The sequence below is a fragment of the Ceratotherium simum genome, chromosome 27 (assembly GCF_057802395.1).
Source record: "Ceratotherium simum simum isolate JZ-2026a chromosome 27, ASM5780239v1, whole genome shotgun sequence".
Classification (NCBI taxonomy): Eukaryota; Metazoa; Chordata; class Mammalia; order Perissodactyla; family Rhinocerotidae; genus Ceratotherium; species Ceratotherium simum.
In genome coordinates, this window is record NC_141926.1 from 2,871,064 (window position 1) to 2,888,486 (window position 17,423).

The 17,423-nt window shown below is 44.1% G+C and overlaps 1 protein-coding gene across 3 annotated transcripts in view; it reads right to left on the minus strand.

The window, feature by feature from the left end:
• Positions 1–17,423, minus strand: part of TRAPPC10 (trafficking protein particle complex subunit 10) — an 88,582-nt gene that overhangs the window by 41,633 nt on the left and 29,526 nt on the right. For 2 of the 3 annotated variants that reach the window (XM_087418006.1, XM_087418007.1), the window contains exons 4-7: positions 11,612–11,808; positions 6,889–7,084; positions 4,914–5,025; positions 2,162–2,409 (exon numbers count right to left, since the gene is read on the minus strand). In XM_087418006.1, coding sequence (XP_087274132.1) covers positions 2,162–2,409; positions 4,914–5,025; positions 6,889–7,084; positions 11,612–11,808 — 753 coding nt within the window. The remainder of the gene's footprint in view (positions 1–2,161; positions 2,410–4,913; positions 5,026–6,888; positions 7,085–11,611; positions 11,809–17,423) is intronic. The other variant, XM_087418008.1, reaches the window with a different exon arrangement.

A 17,423-nucleotide genomic window follows, 5' to 3' on the forward strand; every position in this document is an offset into this window, starting at 1 on the left:
TCCCTGGTTGGCCTCCCAGACGTACGTTCCACACTCTCCCCGCTGCTGTCAACAGCTCCCTCGCCTCCCAGTCTCCAGAGTGCCTGCAGGAGATCAGAGGGAAGGGGGACAGGGAAGTGGTTGTAGATGTGCGGCTCCTTCCTGCAGGACCAGCGGCCCCTCACCAGGAGGGCCTAGCCCTTCAAGACAATCCTCTCGGCCTGGCTCTGGCAACGCTCCCTCTCCTCTCTGTAGGCTGGAGGCCATGCTGTGACTAGTCAACTTTCTAAGGCAAGAAAAAGTAAGTGAGAAGACTCTTAAACCCTTGAGTTTGTGACGGGCTGGGCCCAGCACTAACAGGACTGGCTCTGCTCCACCCCCGTGGTTTCCCACACCTGTCCCAAGCTGAGCAACAGCACTTCCTCACAAACCCTCCCAGGTGGGTTCTCCCAATTTGAAAGGGCCAAGTGTGAACTGCTTGGATTCTAATACACACCCCAATTGTCCCCCAATCCACTAATAAGACCGAAGCTCTAAATTACGTAAAATCTCTAGACACACGTGAACACAGACAGCCCTGTCCTATTAATGAACGGTTACCTCCCAGCCCCGTGCATCTGTCCAGCTGGACAGGAGTAGCCAAAGCAGACTATCTAAATCTACTCAGAGGGAGCCAAAAGAATATCGTTATTTTTCCTCACTTGCTTGATTAGACATCTAAGGCAAGAAAAATAATTTGATAAAAATTCTTAAATTCTTGAGTTTGTGACTCAGCTAGGCTAGGCATTTCTCGTTTAGAAATTAACTAAAATTGAGGCCTGCCCCATGGCGTAGTGGATAAGTGCACGCACTCCGCTGCTGGCAGCCTGGGTTCGGATCCCGGGCGCACACCGATGCACCACTTGTCAGGACATGCTGTGGCAGTGTCCCATATAAAGCGGAGGAGGATCGGCACGGATGTTAGCTCAGGGCCAGTCTTCCTCAGCAAAAAGAGGAGGATTGGCATGGATGTTAGCTCAGGGCTGATCTTACTCACAAAAAAAAAAAAAAAAAAAGAAATTAACTAAAATAATTTCTCTTCATTTGGGTAAAAAAAAAGTTTAAATCTCTTAAGATTATTTCAAACTAAGTGTTGAGTCTGTTATTTAGTATTCTAGGGTACACGAAATAGACGTTACTATGTTCGGAAAGACTACCCCTACCAAGGGTGTAGCTAATGTGGTAAAGTTACACTGTAAGACCTTTAGACCGATGCCCCTGGGGAGGAGTACAAGAGAAAGGACACTAACCTGGCTCCAATGATCTGGATTCTGGGACTAGTTATGTCACTGGGTCAGTTATCTAACCACTTCCAGACCCACTTTCCTCATCTGTAAAATGGAACCAGACACTCGCTTGGGCCGTAACCAGGGGACTGGGGGTGTGGGTGTCTATGAATCCTCTGAAGTTACATGTAGCATTTGTATGTGCACATGTGCATTTTTCTGGGTAAAGAGGTCACTGGAACAACAAAGGTGAGAACCGCAGACTAGACAGCCGTCGACGTTCCCTGACCTCACTCAAATGCTTATGACTCCATGGGAGTAAAGGAGCTCAGGAGCCCTGGGGTGAACTGATCTTTAAAGGCAAATATTTCCTACAGATAAACAACTTAAAGCCTCACTAACTGGTTCTTTCACACGCACATGCACACACATATTCACAATGTCCCTTCATTAAACTTCGTGCTACTAATTAATGTGGCACAGTTTGCTGTATGCCACTCACATTGTTACCTGCATGCTTTCGTGCAAAACGAAAAGACAGTCCTCAAATAAAATAAACGTCTACCTACAAAACCTAATTCTGCATGACCATGAGGTGAGTAATCTTCATCAGTGAAAACCAGCTCCCATAGAATAAGCCAAAGTCACCTTAGGAAATTATATTAAGAAACCGATCTAAGAGGCTTACTCTGGGCCAACATGAACTCCACGACGCTGAGAGTAGAAATTATATTTTTGAGCAATTAATTAATCAATGTAAAGAGTAACTACACAAATAATATACTAAAAATTAAGGACATTCAGAAAAAGAAAACACTGTCCTAAGCAAAAACAGTTCAATGCCTGGGATTTCAAGGTTCAGAGTTTTCTGTTTGAACAATCAAGCAATGGGTAAATTGGGAAAATAGACGACTCACTTCTAAAAGCTTCAGTTCCTGCACACAGTTGTGCAGCAGCTCTAGGGCGCGCTGAGCCACCTCCCACGGCCTCTGCAGGAAGAGGAGCAGGGTGCACTGGCGAGAAAACAGGTAACTGCGCAGATCTAACAGGGTAGCTTCTTGCCTCTGTATCAGTTCACGCTTCTCCATATCTATGGGCTTTCGGAGGATCAATCCATTCCAGCTCTTCACCGGCTGGCAGAAAAAAGTCAGCCAGTTGGCACCATCTAAACAAACACACATCATGAAAGGCACTGACTAAGATGCACCTTCTGCGAGTCTTGCTCAGGACTGAGACCTCATGGACCAAGGGGCAGCTTAACAACCAGCTACTCCCTAACCGCTGGCCCGCCCCCTTGGTTTGGCGTGGAACTGGTCTAGTGAGCAGGGCTGGGGTAGTTACCACAAGCACACCCACTTAGTACTGGGCATTTGATGATGAGCGCAGGGATAGGCCACAAGGCACACCACTGTACGTGCCCAGAAGGTCATGAACAGGGCAGGAAGCAATCAGAGTCTGATGGGTGAAGGGGTCAGAGAGACCTCAGGCTCTGTGGTCAGTCAGCTCTGAGAAAAGGTGCAAGGCCTGGGCTGGAGCAGGCCATGCTGGCTCACCTCTACCTGGGTGCTGGAGAGCAGCCTGCTCATGTGACCATGCTGGGCTTTTTTGCCTTCCTTTGTCCCACACGTTTCCTTACTTATTTAAGCCTCATGCCTGTCTCTAACTCAACCATGTCAACTACCTGAGTCATGCTACTAGACGAAAGGACAAGGAAGAGGTAGTTGTAGGAAGCAGAGAGGAAAAAATTCTTGCCTGTCAAAAATTCCCAACGAGGCTCCCCAATTCTAACTTATCATCTTAAGACTCAAGTATGATCTTAAAATAAACATAAGAATCTACAATAAGTCATTCAATCTTTATGAAAAAGAAATTTTAATCTATTTTTCTCACTCCAAAGAGGAGGTATTATGACCATTTCATTCTACATTCCTATCAGGAAGCAACTCAATATTGGCCTACTGACGTTATAAACATCTGAAGGGACAACTACAACTAACGGCACCCTTCACCCATCAAGTTACGCTCAGAGCTGTGTAAGCGCACACCAAGTGAGGTGCCCCCCAGCCCTCGGAGCCCCTACCCCAGCAGGGCCCTCTGCCGGTGCCCCAGCCTCAGGACTCTGCTGGCTCACTGCCGTGTTTCGTTCAGGCCTCTATTCAATGCCACCTCCTCAGAGAGCCTCCCAGACTGTCCTGTCTAAATGAAACAGCACCTACCATCACTCCAGCCCCCTCCCCGTAGCCTCTTCTGCAGCCTGCACTTGTTATTATTAGTGCCTGACTTTAAGTTACATGTGTATTTTTCTGAGCCTATTTCCCTTTCACGTAAAGTCCATGAAGGAAGGGGTTCTGTTTTGCTTCCTATTCTATTTAGAACAGTGTCTGGCACAGCGTGGGCTCTAAGTGTTTGTTGTAAGAATGAACAAAAATGAACAATCTTATCATTTAGCTGCAAAAGGTGGTCCAGGCTCACTTCTGGATTTTAAATTGCCCCAGATTTATTTTAAAACTGAGAGAACAAACAAATTATGTGAAATATGATATAAGAAATATGTAAGATATTTAAAAGACATATATATATATAGTATGAAGATGTAAAATGTACGAAATGTAATTTTACCTCTTCTAAAATTTTTGTATTTAATTAGTAAATACTTTGCTTTGGTTATACGTTTATATTGGCATCTTAGCAAAGTAAGAGATGCAAACCCAAACTTCATAAAAATTGGTTTGGAGTCGACTCAGTCAGTGACATTCCATCATCATTTCCAGAACAAGGACAGTGCCCACGGCTCAAGCTGACTGTCCCAGGACCTCCCACAAGTTTTCCTGTAAGTTTTCTGGCAGACACTATGGTTCCTTGAAATCACTCCTTTCTTCAGACACTGTGACAAGGGTTCTCAAAAAGAAGCCCCAAAAACATGTCTATGACAGCACTGCTTGTGGTGGCAGGAGCAGAAACAACCCAAATGTCCAACACCAGGGATGGCTGCATAAACGCTAATGAACCCACATGGGGAAGCATTATGCAGCTGTGAACAAAGATAACTCAGACCCTGATACCGTTAACTCGGAGAGATGCCTGTGAGGGGCTGTTAATAAGAACAGCAAGCTACAGACAAATGTCTACATAAAATGATGCCATTTCTATCAAAATAAGTATTAACCAACAAACAGGACAATTATAAACTTTTTTCTTTGTACATGGTTTCGTTGTGCTAATTTTGTACTTCTAAAAGAATTTAAGACATTGTTTAAAAGCTTAAAAAAAAGATGAACACCCATTATAATGGTGTCACAGAAAACTCACTGCAATGAACACTCAAATATTACAAAGATGACCTTGTGACAGAAGTAAAAGATTCCCAATCTTAGGCTAGCAAGAAGCCACAGAATCAGAAGCATCACTAGTTGCAGAAATGACACTTTGTACCTGAAAAACAACTTCTTAAACATTTTATTACTTAAGATTCTTCTAAAAGTGTAAGTGACTAATTCTTAATTCTCATTTCATTTCCTATAGGAACCATGAGACTATATCCCATATAATTTGCATAAAAACAACAACAAAAGATGATTTAATCATTGGCTAAATAAATGGCAGTTTCCAAACTATTTACAAGTGGGAAAAACTGAGAAAAAAATTTGCTTCAAAAACTTCACTACTCACCCCCAGCACCAAAGTTGACCACATACTGAGAAAACAGGGCATCCAGCTCGTCGTACTGCACCAGGGCATCTTCAAACTGCTGCAGCATCTCAAAAACAAAGGCAAGTTCCTCCTGTTCACCCAAAAAGAAGTTTTAAAACAGGCAAAAACATCAATCAGTTTTTTGAAACAGTACAGAGCTACTGAAGATTACAACAGAGAAGAGCATGCAGCATCACAAGGAACGCGTGTGCCACGCCGAGTGAAAATTCACTCAATGACCACAACACGTCAACACTTATGCATGCCCAGAGAGGAGACCGGAGAGAAGTGGGAGAAGGCCAGGGTGACTTCTGGAAACCCTCCATGACCTACCCGCAGCATGGAACACACCAGTCCCCCTCCTGTCTTTGGCATCTCCCTTGCCATCCCAGACACACATTTAATTGGCATTCTTCTTCTGTGTGGAAGAGCTGAACCTTCTGCTCCTTTTACTTCTTTAATCAATGATTTGTTTATATTTATGTAGATTCATGGATATTAATTTTATTCCACGGGTTAAAATCCAATTCTGTCGTTCTTTATTATGTTGCACAAATTGTTCCAGCTTTGGCCATTAGGAGGCTCCTTTAGGTGGTGCTTACGTTCTCTTAATGGACCGCCATCTCTTTCTGTGCGCTTCCTTACTTTCTGGTTCTACAAGATATTCCAGGTCCATCTTGAATTTTCCTTGCCCCAGTCCTGGAATCAACTACTTCTACAAGGACCCCTGGCACCTTTTATGGGAGAAATGAGTTTGAGGAAGAAACCAAGATCCTGGTGCTGGGTGCGCTCATTGCTCTGAGGTATCATTTTTTCTAGGCCCTGTCAGAGGACAGAGCAAAGAAATCTATGTATGTGTACCAATCCTCAAACACACATACATCTATATTTCTGAACTTATCTATCTACCTATCCATCTATCTATCTATCCATCCATCCAACCATGGGTTCACACTAATACCTCAGATTCCAATCCAATATCACTGGGTTCATTTAGACTTCTCCTTTGTTGTTTGTAACTCTTAGAGACTAAGTTTAATAAGCTTGAAGGGTGAAAAGACGGGGCAATCTGAAAGGTCTGCAATGGGTAGATCATACAGGGAATTATGAAGATATTCAAATTCCCTTATTGTACCAAATCATCCAAATATCATTAAGACATAAGCATCAGAAAAAGAGATAAACACCAAAATTTCTAATCAGAATTGGTCTTTTATTTATCCAAAGTGTATTATTTCTTCAGCAAGTAATACACAAGTGATATTTAATATGAAAAATACTTTTACAATCAAAATATGGTAAACAAGAACAAGGAACCTTAAGAGCAATCTTCTTGTCACCTCCTGCAGTGTTATCCACAAATTATACTATTACATATCCCTTTGTTCACTTGCGACTTTTCTTCTTAAAAGAGAAAGAGCTGACTGTAGACTACAATTTTAAAAACATAAACATTTTTGTAAACTATAGTAAAGGAACCAGCTTAAGACAATCTTTTATTGGAACCCAAGGCTATAAAACAAAACTACAGAGGAAATGTTCCTAGGAAATTATAATCTAATCACAGTGCTGGGTAGGTAGAGGGCATCTCTATCAACAGGACCATCACCACCTCTAGGGCTCCTGTGTCTAAGCCATTCCCATGGTGGACACCCCAGAAGGTCCGAGACACTAACAAAACCAAAACTACCCTGAGGACAAGGCCATTTCATAAAAGGCTAGAGGCCACGCTCTGAAGCAGCAGGGGAGCTGATGACATAATTACTCAGGAGGCCATCTCCACTCTTCTGCTTGATAAGCCAAGAGACTGAAATGTCTGTTAGCTACTACATCGTCTCTTGGTTTTAAAAACTATGCCAGTAAGAATTACCCCAAGAGAGCTGCCTTATTTGGAAAGAAAGAACGAGGGAGGAGAGAAGAAGAAAACCATCTAGTTCTATAATTAGTCAAGTACCTGAACCATGAAATATTCACAAAAGCTCCAGCCTGGCTCAGTCCTCTTCTCCCTCAAGGTTCTCATGTCGTCCTCAAACTTGCCTAGGTTTTTGGTAAAAGACATAAGAAGCAATGTCCTGAGTTTGGTCAGGAAGGCATTCCAGGATTCCTGAGTTCGAGAAGAGTCCTTCAAGGGGTCAGAGAGCACGACACACCTGCAGAGACATGAACGGACTAACTGGAAAATACTCTCCAAGCACAGTCCCACTGCCCAACTGCTACCATCCTCCTGGAGTGCACACTGATTTCCGGCCTCCTCCTCCTTTCTTCCCTCCCTCCTTCCTGCCTTTCTTCCTTCTTTAATTGGTAAAAGACATCAGGCAGGCAGTGAGAAATCAGATGAGGAAAAGGTTCATCATGAACGGGTCTGATGCCACTTGAGCAGTAAGTGCTGTTCCAAGGAGAATCGCTGTAGAATGGACTGGAAAGCGGAGAGGGATTTATGACGAGTCTCGAGTCTTAGACCCTGCCTCCAGGGTTCTCTGTAAAATAAGGTGATTATACTACACTCAGCAGCCAAACCTCATTCCCCCTGCTCCCTTCAAAAATCTCTTTTGGTTCCTTGTAATTGACAGAATAAAATTTAGATTGCTTAACATGACATATGAGGTCTATTACGACATGGACCCAACCTAGGTGTCTAGCTTGACTTCTCCGTATTCCCAGTTCAGCCCTCTGAACTCTCATGCTCTCCCCTCTTGTCTAGCACCTTCCTACGGCTCAGCTGACACGGCCTCACTGAACCCCTCCCCCACCACTCCCCGAGCTGCTCTGCCTGCTCGGCCCCCACTGTGATTACACCACTACCGCAGAAGCGCCACACTGTAAACACTTTCTCTCTTTGTAGCTCTGTCTCGCCCACCAGACTAGGAGCTCCTCAAGAGCAGGGTTAATAAATAGCTAATAAATAAAGGCTTAAAGAATATGGCTTAACATACAGGCGTGATAGAGTTTTACTCCAAAAAGACTTTGTATCAGTGGTATAAAAACACCAAAGGCATAAAATTACAAGAGTTTCGAATGGATTTGGAAAAGGCAACGTATTCATTCAACAGGTTGGAAAAGGTAACTTTCTTTATCCTTGATAATCATAATTTAGAAAGATGAATAAATCTGAACTCAGAAATAATTTTAAAATATTGATGCTATGAGCTTCAACATTTCTCCTCAGTAAATAATTCACCTGAATTACCAGCAAGTAGCAAAATGAAGCAATTCTGTTCCATTTTCTCTGTGCCCCAGCACACCCCTTGAAGGAAGGGCTAATCTATGGAGTTATAAATCAAGAGACAAAAATGGGGAAGCAGCCCACAGTCTAGATGACCCACCACGTGAACAGTGAGGACCGAGAGGACAATGTAAAATCGGTAGCTGGCTTTAATTCCAATCACTCCAACCCCTGACCATGTTCCTTCTCCTGAAAGACAAAGGGGTCCAGCCAGCTCACTCCTAAGACTCCCAAAGGGCAAACGAGTATTTATCCAATCTATGAGCTGCTAGAATCTATAGGTTCAGTGGTTTATCCTTAAGGCATTCTCAAGGATTATAACCATCAACTTTTATTCCTGACCAGACACAGAATTCTCCCTATACCTACAGGGGGGCTGGAAAAGGAAACTAACACAAACACCAACCACCAAAACAATATTTTTTTTCAGTGACCTGGTGCTTATCAATCAGACAACATATTCATTATATTCTCTATCCCTTATTACGTCGTTCAGCGTTTACTGTTTCTAGATCTTCTTCTTCTTTTGTTAATAAAAAAGAACTATGGGGGTCAGCCCAGTGGCACAAGTGGTTAAGTGCGCGTGCTCCGCTGCGGCGGCCCGGGATTCGCTGGTTCGGATCCCGGGCGCGCACCCATGCACCACTTGTCGAGCCATGCTGTGGTGGCGTCCCATATAAAGTAGACAAAGATGGGCATGGATGTTAGCCCAGGGCCAGTCTTCCTCAGCAAGAAGAGGAGGATTGGCAGATGTTAGCTCAGGGCCGATCCTCCTCACAAAAAAAAAAGAACTATGCTTCAGAAATTCACATCAAGCCTAGATGGTTATTAACTCAGAAAGGGAGAGCTCAGGTTGGTGGGGGTCAATCTGGAGGAGAGCAGCATCTTCAGAGTGCCTGCTGCCCGGCCGTCCTGAGCAGCTGCTCACAGAGGCGCAGCATGACGAGCAGCTCCAGGCCGGGATCTCTGCCAGTCACGGGGACTGCTGCTGGCACAAACAATTAACAAGGCAACTCTCTGATTTAGTGATACTTACCAAAAGCCTGGAAAATGCACAAAACCTTTTATCAAGCAATTTTCCTTTTAGAGATTTAATCTAAGGAAATAATTAAGGATGTACACAACATCTGAGCTAGAAAGCTGTTTCTAATATTGCTGTTAAAAATAATAAGTAAGCAATAACTTACAAGTCCAGCAGAAGAATGTATAAATAACTTATAGTGCATTAATACTATGGAATATTACATACTCATTAACAATAATGGGATAGAAATACATGTATTGTTCATGGAAAAATTTTTACAATGTATTAAATGAAAAAAGCAAGTACAAAACATTATGCGTAAAAATTCTGAAAGATATACCAAATGCTAAGAGTTAATATCTATTTTCTTTTGTTTATTACCTTTTTCTAATAATTCTACAATAAACATGTAATATTTATAATCAGAAATTAAATACAAGATTAAAGTTAAAAAAACAGTAAGCCACTTCATGGCCATGTGTTCCAGTATTTCCAAAGACCAGAAATTATACTACCTAATAAAACAACTGTCAATACAGACATTACTAAATTCAAATTTATGAAAGTCTGACCCAGCTTTTTACATCAAAAAATAAAGTACAGATTTGTTATAGGTGGCTTTGCAAACTGATGAAAATCAAAATGTTAGACGGCATGTTTAAATATTACATAGGAAATGTTAAAAATTTTAGTAAGTTACATTTTACATATAAAGAATAGTCATTGAAAACAAGTTAGTTTTAAATAGGCTCAGCAGAAACATACCTTTGGCAATTAGATAAAAATTATAAGGTAGACTTAAAAGTAAGCAACAGGCACTTTGAAAAATCATACAGTTTGAACATTTCCTAAGTTTGACTAATATATCCCATTACACCAATTTATTTACCTAATAAAATCTCAAACAAACATGATTCCTTTTGTAATATGAAAAACCACTCAAGGGCCACTCGGTTTGGGTTTTCAGCCCCACCCCTTCTCTCTATTCCATGCTGGCCCACTTCTCCCTCAGACGGTAAAACAGGGCTCTCCTCCCTCCAGGCCTCCTGGGGTCTGGTGCTCCTTTCAAAATACAAATGTTAGCAAACCCGAATCACCGCGAGCGGAAGCACACACAATCACGTAGCATCTTGTTAAAATGTCAAGCTGATTCTTTTGGGATAACTAATTCATGAATAACAGACCTTAGGAAAAAATTCCCACAAGTCCAGATTGCATGAAATTTCTCTAAGATAAACCATAAGCTCAACAATCTAATATTTAATTCAAACTATAAATAAAGCAAATTTGAACATTACTATGTGCCCAGTATTGTGTAGAACATAAAAAGGAAGCCCACATATGGCTCCTTCCCCTGAAGAACCATCAGTTCACTGGGTGGCCCTGACACGGGATGCGGTCACAGAATAAAGCAGCCACGTGGCAGCATTTGGTTGGTACTCCCAGCCTCACACACCCAGGATTTCTTCCCCCGGCTCTTCCCTTAACTCCTGCGCACCCTTCACTTCTTAGCCCTACTGCTGCTTTCTCAGGGCAGCTCCCTTAGCCCCCAGAGCAGGCCAGCTCCCCTACTCCAGGCTCTTGCAGGCCAGCTCCCCTACTCCAGGCTCTTGCAGGCCAGCTCCCCTACTCCAGGCTCTTGCCGCATCCTGGAACCCTCCGTCTGAGCATTTGCCACCATGGTGACCACTGGTGGTGGCAACCTGCGTGTGAAGGAATGCCCGTCTCTGCCACTGGCCCACACTGTAGCAGAGCAGGGAGCAGGCTCACCACTGCACCCCAGGACCTGAGTGAGTTAAAGTGCTAACCTAGGAGATGCAGACGATCAATTAAACAAGTGTTAAGGAATATGCTAGCCGGCACAGCTGGGAATGGCATCGCTGAAGAGGAAGGAAGAGAACAGAGCCCAGACAGGGAGGAGCAAGAGAGCAAAGGAAGTCTGTGCAGCAAAGTGGCCACTCGAGTTTCAGGGTCCCTTTCAAGTTTCTGAAGGACAGTAAATCAGCATTTTATAGCTTGTTTTTAGGAACTCTTAATAGGTGTTAAGGTAAACAAACAAAACACAGGGTCCCATAGCTACAAAACGTTTAAGAAACCCTGCTGTACACAAGCACTGCAGGACTTCTGGAAGCCTTTCCTGTGCTAACGCCCATTACCAACCTTCAGAAAGGGGACCCACTGTGTGGTCTCTCCCACAGTCACTGTTCCACTGGACCCTCCACCAACGCAGCACACTGGGAGTGACTGCTTACAGTTTCTTGCCTGCCAGACCAGCGGGAGAGGGACCTGGTCTCTTCGGCACCCCCACCACATGCTCCAGTGTCAGGCACACCACAGCCACTCAGAGTAAACTTTTATTACTACCCGGGAGCCAACAATCTGTATCATCCAGATATCAGCCCAATGAGGTAAAATTAAAGATATACTTACCTGTCACTCTGTTTATTACAAAAATCATTTCTTATTTTGTCCACAATAGAAGTTCGGGGAAGGATGTTGGTTTTGTTTTTTTTCTTGGCATCATTTTCAACTACCACTATTAACCAGTCCACAGAGCTATGAGCTTTCAGAACATTCTGCCACTTGGTAAGGTCGTCTTTTACTGTAGCTTTATACACTTCAGTATCCTAAAAATAAATAAGTCACTGTGAAAGCAAGTTAATCAATGCCCTTTACTTTAGACGGCAAAACGCATCTAATAACAGAGCATACAGCGGCCCCAGGGCTTTACGGCTTCGGGACGGGGACACTCTATGAAAAGCCCAGCGCCGGCCATACCTGTGGGCACTCTGGGCAGGCTCAGTGCCACGCCTTTGGTGCGCATTGTCCCCAAATACTCCTGCCACTGAGGGAAGATCTTTCAAAGTTACTGAGGAAGAGACGGAGAGTTGGAGAGCTCAGTGAGTTGCCCACAGTGACAGTCCGCTAGGTAAGTTGGGACTTTCAAACCCAGGTCTGTATGGCCAAAGGCCTGTGCCCGAGCACTGCGTGAATCCTATCCAGTCGTGCACCCTGCCCTGTGGGGGAGGCAAGCAGCTCCTCCCACTGCATGCTGGCTGTCATCATGCTGGCTGGTTGTCATCGCAGGGCTGAGGCCGTTCGCAGGAAGCCAGGGCCTGCCTCCCAGCAGTTTTCTCTGCAGCCCCTCAGCTCTCTGCGAGCCCCCAAAGCCACTCTAATCTCGATGCCACTCACAGACCACATCAGGGGCAAGGCAGCTTCCGTGCAAACCCAAGGAAAGAGGACAATCTAGGGCTTCTTGAAAGCTCTTCTGATTCACATGGATTGATAGGGGAGCCATCCTGGTCCTAAAAATCAATGCCACTTCTGACTCAGAGTCCCAAACATCAGCCTGCCAAAGAGAGCATCCCGCCTGTGCAAAGGCCACTGAGTCCAGCCTCAGTCCTCGCCCAGAGAGAACAGGGAAACAGGACTGTCCTCGCTATTTCTAACTCTGTTGATAACCGCTCTTAAGCTCCAAAATCCACTCAGTAGATTTAGAGTGAAAATCTAAAACCTTAATTCATTTCAAAATTAGGCATCTAAAAACCTTTGGAAACTATAATTAATAGCTACTATTTAAATACATACTTTCCCCTCTTTTAATAGAAAGATTCCTTATGATCCTGCCTGTATTTTCCTGGGATTTTTTGGTCTCTCTTGAACACCACTCTTGCAGACGTGCTAATGCCATTATCCATGAACCCACGAATGAGTTAAATTTCCAATTCTGTATCCAGTCCCCCTTTTGGTTTATTTAGTAAGTGAAAAGTTCCAAAAGACAGTGCTTATAATTTTTAGTCTGATTTTAAAAATTGCTATGTCCTCAGTTTAAATTAGAAACAAATACAATCTGACAAGATCTTTTGCTAACAAATTAAGAGGAAAAACTATCTTGCAAAAATCGATTTTCTGTGAATTAATATCCAGCAGTAACATACTCTGCACTGCGTATTTTCCAGAAACTGGCAGCTCTTAGGACCTGAAGATGAGGTTTACAATGCTGGTGTTCTGTCAGAACTCAAAGAGCCCGCATGCACTACGCCTGCAAAGTGGAACGGAAAGGCCAGGGGCCCGCAGCCACAGACCCACAGCCTTCAAATCAAAGAGCAGACACAAATCACAGGGCCCCACCAGGTCAGGGACCTGTGGAGGGCTGTGAAAGCTCCAAGGCCACTGCAAGGCCTGGTTCTTGGCACCCCCCACCCAACTCCAGGCCCATCCCCTGAGGGGACACCAGCAGCCCCTCTTGGGATGCTCTGCTAAGGCGGTTTGCAGGGACTCGCAGGAAGAGACCTGTGCAGCAGGCAGGGCAGAGTGCCCCAAAGTTCTGGAGGAATTAGGAGTAGATAATGTAGCCCACCACTCACAGCAGAGAGCAAACAGCAAACCTTACTAAACATTACTCAAAAGACTTGGTGACTCTTCAGGAAAGGAGCCCATGCTGAGCCAGTGACATTAAGGGTCCAAGGGTCCCTAAGGAAACAAAGCTAAGAGAGGAAGAACCCACTAGCAGGAGGGTGGGGCAGGGGTCCCGATGGGGGACGAGGAGCAGCCCTGCCCCAGCACCAGAGTCAAGCAGGCTAAGGAGGGTATCACAGCACAAGATATGGGACCCCATGTGAGATGATGAAGGACGCGAGGTATCCGAGGCCAAGCAGGGCAGAGGGCCTCCCTCCAGGAGTGACCTTACCCGGGTACTGTGGATCACGTGAGGTAAGGGGGGGCGTGATCCAGCACAGAGCATCACCCCCAGAGTAGGGAGGGGCACTGCGTTGTGAGGGAACAGGACACAGTGACAGAAGAATACTCACTGACAGCGATTATTCAAATAAGCAAACATATGGAGGATAATGAATGCCTGGCTTCTCCAGGCATGTCGGAGAAGGGAGTCACAAATATGGCAAAGGAGGAAACTAGAATTCACCCCGTGGTGTTGGATTGCAATTGGACTGTGTGTGTGTACACCATGTGTGCGCATGCACATACAGCTACATAGGGAAATAAACATGCGTAAACGTATGTGTGGGTGGACACGTGTGTACACACGCATCTACTCTCTGGGTAAGTCCACTGACAGGGCTCCACAGCAAAGGGCACCCCGAGCTCCAGAGCTTGGCTTCTAAATACAATTTTCCACCAAAGAGGGCTCCTTGGAGAAATGGCTGACCGGCAGGCTCAGGCAGGGGAAGGACAAGCAGACCCTGGAACACTCTGTGTGAGGGGGTGCTAAAGCAATAAGGACATTTCCAAAGGCCACAGAAGCCAAATCTGGGACAACGTGAGCATTAAAATAAATAACGATTTATTTTAACAAGTGTAACAAATTACACTGCAAAAACTAGAAATCAACGAGTGCAGGCTGGCATCAATCAGCAAACAGGACTCGCACTTCAGACAAGACGAAGTACAGGGACCAGACTGACACAGCCACCTGAAACAACCGAAAACCACCACAGGTCAACGGTTTTCAAAACCCTGGACATCAGGCAACAAAGGACAGTGACCCCCGAGAGACGGAAACCAGTGAGGCGAGCCCTGCAAGCGGCCCCGCTGACCACCCGGAGAGTTCCCAGACCACAGCACGGGGAGGGCGACTGAGGTGGAGCCTGCAGACTCCCTGCATGGCGGAGACAGAGCTGAAGAGTCCCGGGAGACAAAGGCAGCTGACTTCACAGGAGGTCAGAGTACCCGAGAGGAGGCAGCAGCACAGAGAGAACCCCGGCAGTCTGCAAAGGGGCCCCTCAAGTACTCAGCAGGAAACTGATCAGCACATGCGTGCAGGCACTACCCAAAGCCGTGAAGAGACCCATCAGGCAGGACTAGACACTCACACAGGGCCTGGAACAGGGCCTATTCTCACAGGCCAGACTGGAAAACCTCCTAATTCACAGGGCATTCGGTGGAGAACTCAGGAAGTAAGGAATCACTAGTCCAGACTGGTCACTGCTCCAGACCCATCAAACCATAAAAGCAATACCTAAAAGTATCAAACTTCGTAAGTAACTTAACTAAACAAAGCTCAAGAAAATTTCTAGGATTACAAATACACCCGCAGCAAACAAGATAAAATACACAATGTCTGGCATCCAATAAAAAACTGCCAGGTAGACAAAGAAGAAAGAATATATGATCCATAATAAGTAGAAAAATCAGTCAACAGAAATAGACTCAGTAATGACACCGATAATAGAATTAGTGGACAAAGCCATTTAAATATTTCATATGTTCAAGCAGGCAGAGGAAAGACTGATGTTAAGCAGAGACATGAAAGATATTTTAAAAAGGAGGAAAAGACCCATATGGAACTTCTAGAGATGAAAACCACAATGTCTAAACTGAAAAATACACTGGGTGGGATTAAGAGCAGATAGACACAGCAGAAGAAATGGTTAGTTAACTTGAAGACATAAAAACAGAAATTATGCAAATGAAACACGGAAAGACTGATCAAACATCAACAGTGCATCAGCAGGCTGTGGGGCTTCAAGTGGCCTAATATATAAGTAACTGGAGTCCCCAAAGGAGAGGAGAGAAAGGGAACAACAGAAAAAATATTTGGAGAAATAATAGCCAAAATGTTCCAAATTTGATCAAAATCATAAAGTCAAAAAGCCCAAAAAACCCAAAGCCCAAGAAACATGAAGAAAACTACACCAAGGCATATCATAATCAAACTGTTTAAAACCAGTGATAAAGGAAAAACATCTTAAAACCCAAAGGTTTTATGGGTTTTATGTACAAAGTAACAGAAACAAAAATGAAAGATTTCTCATGGGTAACAATGGAAACCAAGACAGTGGAGCAACATCTTTAAGTGTTGGAAGGAAAATGAACTGTTGAACCAGAATTCTACACTCAGTGAAATATTTTCCAACAATAAAGACTTTCTCAGATACACGAGGGCTGACAGAACTCATCACAAATGGACTGGCACTCTTACGCTTCATCTCCTGAAAACATAACTGACTGTTTAAAGCAACAACGCTAACAAGGTTCTGTGGGGTCTGTAACACGCAGAGGATTAACAAGTACGCCACAAGGACATAGCACACTGCTGTGACACTCTCATCCTGTGTGTCAGTGGTAGAACGTGACCTGCAGGTCATGACTGAGGGGTAAGTTACAGATGTACACCATAAACCCCACAGCAACTACTGAAATAACACGACAGAGATTTACTTTTAAATCTAAAATCCTAAACATTATCAACTTGCTCCAGGAACATTTGCTTAACAGATGATAATCAAAACTAAAACAACACAACAACAACAACAAAACACAGGCTCTCTATTAGAAAATGTAATTTTAGGAAAAAAAGTCTCATTCATAATGTCCACAAAAACTATATCTAGCAATAAAAATGCAAGACTTTTATGAAAAACGTTATGACCTATTACTAAAGGACATGAAAAAGGCATAAAGAATGGAAACATAAACCATGTTCCCAGATGAGAAGATTCATGATTATTGAAATTCTTCTCAGATCAATCTGTAACTTACTCAAGGTAATCCCAATCAAAGCACCTCCAGTCTTGTCTTTTTCTTTTCAACTGCTGTTCTAGTTACCTATTGCTTCATAACAAACCTCTGCAGTAGGCGGTGGTCCAGAACATTTACTCTGCTCACATCTACAACCCAGAGAAGACTTGGTGGGCAGCTCGTGTACTCGACCTGGTGTCTGCTGTGGCACTTGAAGGTTGGAGCAAGCAGGCCATCACACGTCTGCTGGCGGATGCTAGCTTGTTGGCCAGGATCTCTGGGGTCTGGGGCTGCATACCTCCATATGGCCTTCCCATGGGGGACTTGACTTCCTCACAGAATGGCAGCTGGGCTCTAAGAGCAAGCATCCCAAGAGAAGCTGGCAGGAGATATATTACCTTTTATGACTTAGTCTCAAAAGTCACAGTGCCCCTCTGCCAGGCAGAAGCCCACTCAGATTCAAGCGGAGGAAACACAGCCCCAGCCTCTCAGTGGAGGAAGGCCACTGCCACGTAGAGAGGAGCATGTGGGATGGGATATATTGGTACAGCCACTTTTGGAAAATAAAATGTGTACACCCAACAATCAGATTCTAAAATGTCTATGGAAGAGAAAATGCATACTAGCCAAGAGATTTATTTAGAAGAACAGATATCAATACATATCATAAAAATGTAATCATTAGAAGTCTGGTCCCGGTACAGAATAGACAATGATCAATAGAACTGAAGTGTCGAGAATATTGTGCATACAGGATGTT